Raw genomic sequence first — 8339 nt, forward strand, 5'->3', positions numbered from 1 at the left:
TTTGTTAAGAGCCTAGGGCTCCCCTTGGGTTAGCCCCCAATGAAGGGCCATTGTCAGTGCCCCCTCCTCAAAGGAGCCTGACTGCTGCTCTCGACTCACGGGGGCTTCCTAAAGGAAGGGCTACTTGCTCCCGATGGAGAGCTCAATGCCATTAGCATTTCTGTATACTTCTTCAAGATTTCGAATGCTACTTACCATTTCTGTGCAGCTTCTTATCACCCAAATGACTGGTTTTGGAGTCAGCGTTAACATTCCAATGCCTTACACACTTGCCGGTTTCCTTACGAAATTCAGTGTTTATGTTCTGCACCCAGTTAACTAATGTATTTGGCTACCTGAGAGTTGAGCATATTCTGTTTTAGTATCTTTTCTCCTACCACAAACCCAAAGGCTGGAATCCTGTATTTTGCTATCACTTCTACTCCTACTTGATTTGATACAATTCTCGAGTTAAAGAAGAAATACCTTTAGTCTCAACAACAAACTTCATAGGAGATCCTTAATCAGTTAAGCTTCTAATAGAAAAGCAGATAGGAACCAGGAGCCAGAAACTTGTCTTAAGACTGAGGCTCGTCAGGACTTTACAAGAGAATCGCATATTAGTATCATATTCGAGTCTGTCATTTTCTCTAACATTGTTTCCTTACCCCCAGAACAAGTCCATTGATTGTCTTAGACAGAGCAGGGATTTTTTTTTTTTTTGAGACAAAGTTTCGCTCTTGTTGCCCAGGCTGGAGTGCAATGGTGCAATCTTGGCTCACTGCAACCTCCGCCTCCCGGGTTCAAGCGATCCTCCTGCCTCAGCCTCCTGAGTAGCTGGGATTACAGGCACCTGCCAACATGCCCAGCTAATTTTTGTATTTTTAGTAAAGACGGGGTTTCACCATGTTGACCAGGCTGGTCTTGAACTCCTGACCTCAAGTGATCCATCCACCTCGGCCTCCCAAAGTGCTGGGATTACAAGTGTGAGCCACCATGCCCGAACCCGATTTTTTTTTTTTTTTTTTTAAAGAGAGAGGATCTTCCTAGGTTGCCCAGGCTGGAGTGCAGTGGCTATTCACAGGCATGATCACAGCACACTGCTGCCTTCAAATCCTAGCCTCAAGCGATCCTCCAGCCTCAGTCTTCTGAGTAGCTAGGACTGCAGGCACACACCACCATGCCTGGCTAATTTATTAAAAATTATTTGTAGCGACAAGGTCTTGCTATGCTGTCCAGGCTGGTCTTCAATTCCTGGCCCCAAGTGATCCTCCTGCTTTGACCTCCCAAAATGTTGGGATTACAGGTGTGAGCCACAGCACCCAGCCTGGAGCAGGAATTTTTAATTCTCAATTTCACAGATGAGGACACTGAAAGAAGTTAAAGGTCACAGACGCAGGAAGGGGCAGAAGAATGCCACCCCAGCTCCTTTCCACTGCCCCATCCAGCACAGCACTCTGTCCAAATACTGCTGGGTCATCAGACCATGAGAGCTGACAAAGGCCAGAGGCCCCCTGCAGCTAGGTCCAGACTGGGCATTCCCAGCATTCGGAGGGCCAGTCCAGCTACCTCCCTTCCACTTCCTGTTTCCTTGCTAATGGAAAAGAAAGGATGCTCCTCCTTGCTTTCTAAAGTCCCAGGAATTCTGAGGTTTAAAAAGTTGGTTCAAAGAAAATAAAATACTCTGCACAGCAGGTACTTCTGCTGGAAACTAGATGGTCACTTCCCTTTTCTTTTTTTTTTTTTTTTTTTTGAGACAGGGTCTTGCTCTGTTGCCCAGGTTGGAGTGCAGTGATGTGATCTTGGCTCACTGCAACCTCTGCCTCTCTGGTTCAAGCGATTCTCTGTGCCTCAGACTCCCAAGTAGCTGGAACTACAGGTCCGTGCCACTATGCCTGGCTAATTTTTTTTTTTTGTATGTTTAGTAGAGATGGGGTTTCACCATGCTGGCCAGGCTGGTCTCCCTACCTCAAGTGATCTGCACGCCTCAGGCTCCCAAAGTGTTGCGATTACAGGCATGAGCCACCGTGACCAGTCAGTAACTTTTCATTGTTCCAATGAACTAAGAGGTTTAAAGAACTTAAAAGCTCATTTTTTATAGGACTGATGCTTATCTCAGAAACTGTTAAACTTATGATGAGGGTGGTAGCTATATTCTTATTATTTTTTCCCCCAAAAAGGGTCAAAAATAAAATCAATAGTGTTGGTTGTGACAATTATGACATACTTATAAACTTTTCTTTAAAAGATTTGTGAATCTGTACACTTCTCAATAGGACACACTGAAACTGCCTGTTTTATGTTCCCTATACAGTAGCAATGCTCAGGAGTAGTCTGCTTTAATTAGGCCTCAAGGAGTTGAGACCGCCTGCCCTTAACCCCAATGAGCCTGTGGAGCACACCACAGACTTTCTAGTGCTGGTTCGTGTGAGCAAGTGCTTACCTCAGTAAGGCCTTTAATCTTCAAGTACCCACAAAGGTAAGAGTTCCCCGTGTCCACGTGCTGAAAAGAAAGGATACGCAGCCTGTCACAAATAGATAAACTTACTAGGGGACATGCAGGAGGGTACTCTGCAAATCCTGTGAGGCCAGACTGGTGGTCAGTAAACACCCAGCGCAGCCCAAGGCTCACCCAGTCTCTGGAATCCTGATAAGTTCTCCCCACACACATGCCTGTTCTGCCAAAGCAAACTGATCCCAAGACCCTCTCAACTTTCTTCAGCTGAATATCATGAGACTGAAGTGCCTTTCTGAAATGGGGTGCCCACTCAAATTCATTTTCTGTACTATCTTCAACACATGTCTCCTGGTCATCTAGAGATCTTGAGCATTGCTGGGCACAGGGCCTCTGTCTCTGCCTGTACACATGGTGTCATCCCTAACCTCAGGCTTGACTTTCTTTCTAATGTCTTTCAAGCCTTTTTCTATTTCTGTGTTGCTTAATCACTGGCCTAGGAGGTCTGCTCCTCTTCTAGTTTTTACACTAAACATCATCCTGCATTATCTCTTTATGAAATGGGCAGACTGTTCAGAAATGGCATCTTATAAAGACTTATGTGGTATAAACTTCAGTTATGAACCAAAATGCCAACCAAAAATCGGACTATATTGTGAATGTCCACTCTGTGGATGCTGTGTTTCTTAATGAAAAGAGTCAGGAGCCTAAAATAAATAGAAATAGCAGGCATAGTAGACTTTGAGGTTTAGCAGTCACCAATTACTGGTTGCTGAGACACTGCCGGATGCCTACTCAACAACCAATTTCCTCCTTTTTCACGCTGGCAGGGCCCAGTTTTTGCTCTGGTACCTACCTACCACATAAGACTTGGTCAACCTGAGGGATCTAAGGCACACAGGTGTCCCTATCCCCTTGCAAGTCATGTATTTAGGGGTGAGTGACCCATTTCTGGCCCATCAGATGTGTAAGTCTCCTGGGTGCATCTGTGAAAAATCCCTGGCTTTTGAAGAGGTGCATGAGGAAGAAATGGCTTTTTTGTCCCCTGGTGGTGACAGTATCTGCATGGAGTGTCCAGTCCTGGGGCAGACATCTAGACCACAGGGGAGAAATAGGCCAGGAAATGCTGAGGATGGTAGTACAGAAAGATGGAAAAAACTGGGCCCATCGTAGGCCTCTGAATTAACCAGCCTGAAGCCACGTCACCTCAAAACTCCTCCTGATGTGAGATTTCACCTATATCTATACAGACTCATTCTGAATAGGGAGTTTCAGATTTTATGACAATTGGATTCACTTACAAGGTAAACCCTTGAATTAAAGCAAACCAAGTACAAGGGTACCTGTGGTACACTGAGATTTTAATGTTAAGTGAGGTCTTATTTCAAGAAATTAGAATAGTTTTGTGGTATTTATCAGATTTGTGAACTTGATTACTTCCAATTATACCATAAATCAAATACTAAGCCATGCTTAAAAACTGTAATGAACTTAGTCAACCAGATGATGTCAGCACCAAAGCAAACGAACTTCAATGAAGCCAAAGTGCCTTCACAGTTTGGTGCTGGTGACAAAGGTATTCCCTGTGAAAACTGCCAAAGCATTTTAAATATCCTCATCTGCTGACCTTGGCATTGGACATTATCTAAAACAGCTAATCCACACTAACATGGTTCAGCAAAGAACTTTTATTAAAGGACACATAATTCTAACCTGAGTCTTTAAATTTCACGTATGTAATTCTCATTGAATTCAATATAGTTTGGGGTTTCACAGCTGCTGAAAAGTGTATCAGGTGGCAAGGATACTTGCTAATAAGATTAAAAATTGAAATGTAAATGGCTAACATTTTGCATGGATTATCACATGCTCAAGAATCAGAATTTCAGCTTGGCTTCCATTCAACCAAGTGTCTCTCTGCGCAAATTGATCTTGATAATGGTTGGTGAACTCAAATACACCACAACGCATAAAGCTTTTGCCAAACGGCAGGCGAGCATCTCAAGAAAGATAACAGGGCACGTGTTTAGCAAGAAGGTCTCACAGCACAGCTGTGTCCAACGGCTGTTCTTTTAAATATTCCTTTCACAGCGACCAGGGCTCCCTTCTACTGCTGGCTTCTTAGATGGCAGAGGAGGAAAGAGGAGTCACAGTAAGTAGGGGGTGGAGAGGAGACCCAGTCAGAAACTCACAAAGGTTTGAGGAACTCTTTACACTAGAATCACAGAAAAGAAAGTACTCCAAAACAACAACATCAACAACAAAAACACATGAAAAGATGCACAACATCACAGTCATTATAGAAATTCAAATCAACACTACAGTGAGAGACCACTTCAAACACACTAGGATGGCTACAACAAAAAAGATGAACAGTGAGTGTTGGCGAGGATGTGGAGAAACTGGAACCCTCACCCACTGCTGGTGGAAATGTAAAACAATGCAGGGGCAGTTTCTCTAAATGTTAAAAAAGAGTTAACATGTGACCCAGCAATTGCACTCCCAGGTAGTTATCTACCGAAGTGAAATATACATCCACATAAAAACTTGTACATAAATGTTCATAGCAGTATTATTCATAGTAGCCAGAAGTGGAAACAACCCAAATGTCCATCAACTGATCAATGGATAAACAAAATGTTGTATATCCATTCAATGGACAATTGTCACAATGAACAATGCAACAATAAAAAGGAATATAAGTGCTGATACATATTACCATATGGATGAACCTTGAGGACATTATACTAAGTGAAAGAAGCCAATCTCAAAGGGACAAATACTATATGATTATATGAAATGTCCAGAATAGACAAACAACAACAAAAACAGATGAGCAGTTGCCTAGGATTGGAGTGGGAGTTATGGCTAAGGGTTACAAGGTTTCCTTTTGGGGTGATGAAAATATTCTAAAATTAGGTTGTGGTGGTGGTTAAACAACTGTGAATATACTAAAAACTATTGAATTGTACACCTTAAATAAGTGAATTGTATCTAAATAAAGATACAAAAAGAAAGAAAGAAAAGAAACAAAAAGAAGCTGAGTTATAAAAGGCAGAAGTATTTTAAGTCTAAGAAGGCTGTGTCTGACAAACTAGTCCTGGCTGAAAAACCAGATGATGGGGCAACTCACATGCCACTGACTAGTCGTGATGATGACCAAGCAGCTCACCAATCCAGACGTAGGGCAGCATTCATTGGCATGACCACCACCCCCACCATCAGACATCTTACTCAAGTGGCTCCCAGCCATCCACCAGGTTTCTGCTCTGGGCTGCCTGAGACCTATCAGCCCTGCCCCAACTCAACCACCGCTTCCCTTGGTTCATGATTCTCCTTCTGAAAGGAGCTCAGAAGTGATACCCTAATGACAGAAGGGAGCAGCAGTTGCTGCAGTAGCCAAAGCAGACTCCCCTTTGACGCCTGGCTATCCTGCCAATTGTCCCCTACTACATCAGAAACCATCAAACTGAACAACAGGGACAAATCCAAGATCATCCCAAACGTGACCCACCCAGGGATCTCACCTCCAGAATTCTATGACTAGGTGCAAAACAAACCGAAAAACCCCTGTACCTTCATACTCGACTCTCACATTTTAAGAAAAAGAGAAGAGGATCACCACATTAGGCACACAATTATGAAGACAAAAATATTTCAGCCACAATCGTATTTCCATTATAATAAATATCGTGGCTCATGATAGAACTTTACAGCCCAAAGATATGATTAACATGACGATGCTGTTTCAAGTAAGCAGAGAAAATGATTTATTCCCACAAAGCAGTATGAGAATAAAAGAGTGATGAGTGCTCTGCAGTTAGCACAAAGAAAAGGCACCCTCATTGTCTTTTGGATGGGAGACCTACTCTTCAGAAGTGAAACTAAGATTTGTTTTAAATGACCAAGAGGAGAGCTTGAGGAACAGATATACTGTACATTCCACCCTCACACCCCGGGGGGATGGGGCGGGGGGGGGCAGTGGGGCAGCACACAGTGCCTTTCAGAGGGACAGGTGCTTGCAGGGGCTTCTGGGAACAGCCTGGCAGACGAGGTGTCAGACTAAGGAAAAAAGGGCAAAGGGAAGGGGAAAGGGGTCCTTAGGCAGGCAGGGGTAGGTATAGAGGAGGAAGAGTTTCATGGGGAGGGGAGATAAAAAGAGTATTCACCACTGCCACTCCATTTCAGCTGGCAAAAAGTGTCAAGCCTGAGAGGAGTGAGGTGTGGGAAAGGCCCAGACAAGTGAAGCTGTACTTCCGAAGCTGATCAGGGACTGGCAGCAAGTATTCAGGAATCCAGGTCAAACGAGGGGAGGCGATTGGACATGAACTAAAATTGGGTGAGTTAGATTTCCCAGTACATGGGTACCAGAGACTAAGAGGAAGCCCTGTGCCTGTGTAGAGAAAAGTTAAGAACAGGAAAGAGGGTCCCCTGGAACCAGGATCGAGCAAGACGAAGGTATGGGGTGGGGAAGTCTGGATAGAGGCCCGGAAGACTGGGGAAAGACCGCAAATGGTCCCAGAGCAGGGGCAGGAGGCCTGGGGGTGGAGAAGCTGGAAGGAGCTGGGTGCCTGGACCGTCAAGAGAGAGAAGCAGTGAGTGGAACAGGGGACCCAGGAGGCAACATCCCAACAGACTGTGAGCAGCACTCAGGGAGTAAGTGCCTGGTCTTGAGGTGAGGCCAGGGCCTGACCAATCAGTTGTGGGTTAGGTGCTCCCCCGTCTAGGGGTCTGATGAAGCCCTCCTAAGGAGATCTCAGGAGGAGGAAGACCCCAAGGTCTGCGGATTCCTGGAACTGAGGAAGGGGCAGGAGGGCATGTCTCAGGTCTGAGAGAACCTGACGTGGGCCCAGACATGGGGAGGGTCCCGAGTCTGGTGAAACCAATGGAGAGTTCTTCAGGGTCTGAAAAGGGCTGGTGGCAGTCCCTGATCTAGGGACGACAGGTCATGGGGAGGAAGGACCCAGGCCTTGCCCGAGTCATGAGGGGCTTCCGGATCCCAGACAGGCCGGTCACGGGCTTCAAGTCTGGGAGTGTTCGAGGTCCGCCAGGAGCCGGTCACGACGGGCTCTGGGTCCGAAGGGGCAGGTCAGGGCTGGGGCTCGGAGAGTGTGAGACACAGGCTGGGCAGGTCCCGGGTGGGAAGCGCCGGGTGCAGGAGGCCCCGGCGGCAAGGGCCTGTTCCGCCGCTGCGGGCTCGAGGAGCCGAGGCGGGCACGGCCCGTGAACGCCGCGAGGAGGCCCTCGGGCCCCGGCCCGGCCCGGCGCTCACCTGCAGCACCACCTCTACGTCGTACGAGTTCCCCTTGCTCTTCTGGTGGCCGCGGAACTTGGAGCCGCTGTAGAGCAGGCTGGTGGCCACGCCGGGCTGCTGGGTGTTGATAGGCGGCGGCGGGATGAGTGAGGCCGCGGAGGCAGCGGAGGCACCGGCCGGCGGGGGACACTCGGTGCGGACCGGCATCGCGGGGTCCCCCGGAGCCAGGGCTGGGGGGAGTGGGAGAGGAACCGCCGCCGCCGCGCGGGAGCCGAGGAGGGTGACGGGGAGGGAGAGGCCGGGGCGCGCACGCGCGGGGTGGGGGCGGGAGGGGCGACCACCCGCCCGCTGCCTGCGGACTAAGCGCTCCGGCCGCCACCGGGACCCAGGGACCTGCGAGCAGGGCCTCCCAGTCCTGAGCTGGGTCCCCCTCCCGACTTGCCCTCGCGCACACATACACACACACGGACACTCACAGACACACAGACACAGACACAGACACACACACACACACACACAAACACACACAGACACACACCCCGCCCCTTCCGATTGGCTCAGGCGAGCCTGGGGGGCGGGAGCAGGCTCACGCGGCGCTTCCGTCCATTGGCGGGAGAAGAAAACACGTGGCGCGGTGCGCGAGCGGCCAGC

At 48.0% G+C, this 8339-nt stretch overlaps 1 protein-coding gene across 2 annotated transcripts in view; it reads right to left on the reverse strand.

The window, feature by feature from the left end:
* Window positions 1-8261, reverse strand: part of GID4 (GID complex subunit 4 homolog) — a 29003-nt gene extending 20742 nt beyond the window's left edge. The window contains exons 1-2 of one of the 2 annotated variants that reach the window (XM_063656619.1): window positions 7707-8250; window positions 2423-2482 (exon numbers count right to left, since the gene is read on the reverse strand). In XM_063656619.1, coding sequence (XP_063512689.1) covers window positions 2423-2482; window positions 7707-8144 — 498 coding nt within the window. In that variant the 5' untranslated portion in view covers window positions 8145-8250. Of the gene's footprint in view, window positions 1-2422; window positions 2483-7706 lie in introns of both variants that reach the window. The other variant, XM_054459189.2, reaches the window with a different exon arrangement.
* Between the last annotated feature and the right edge of the window lie 78 nt (window positions 8262-8339).

The sequence above is a fragment of the Pongo pygmaeus genome, chromosome 19, assembly GCF_028885625.2.
Source record: "Pongo pygmaeus isolate AG05252 chromosome 19, NHGRI_mPonPyg2-v2.0_pri, whole genome shotgun sequence".
Lineage (NCBI taxonomy): Eukaryota > Metazoa > Chordata > Mammalia > Primates > Hominidae > Pongo > Pongo pygmaeus.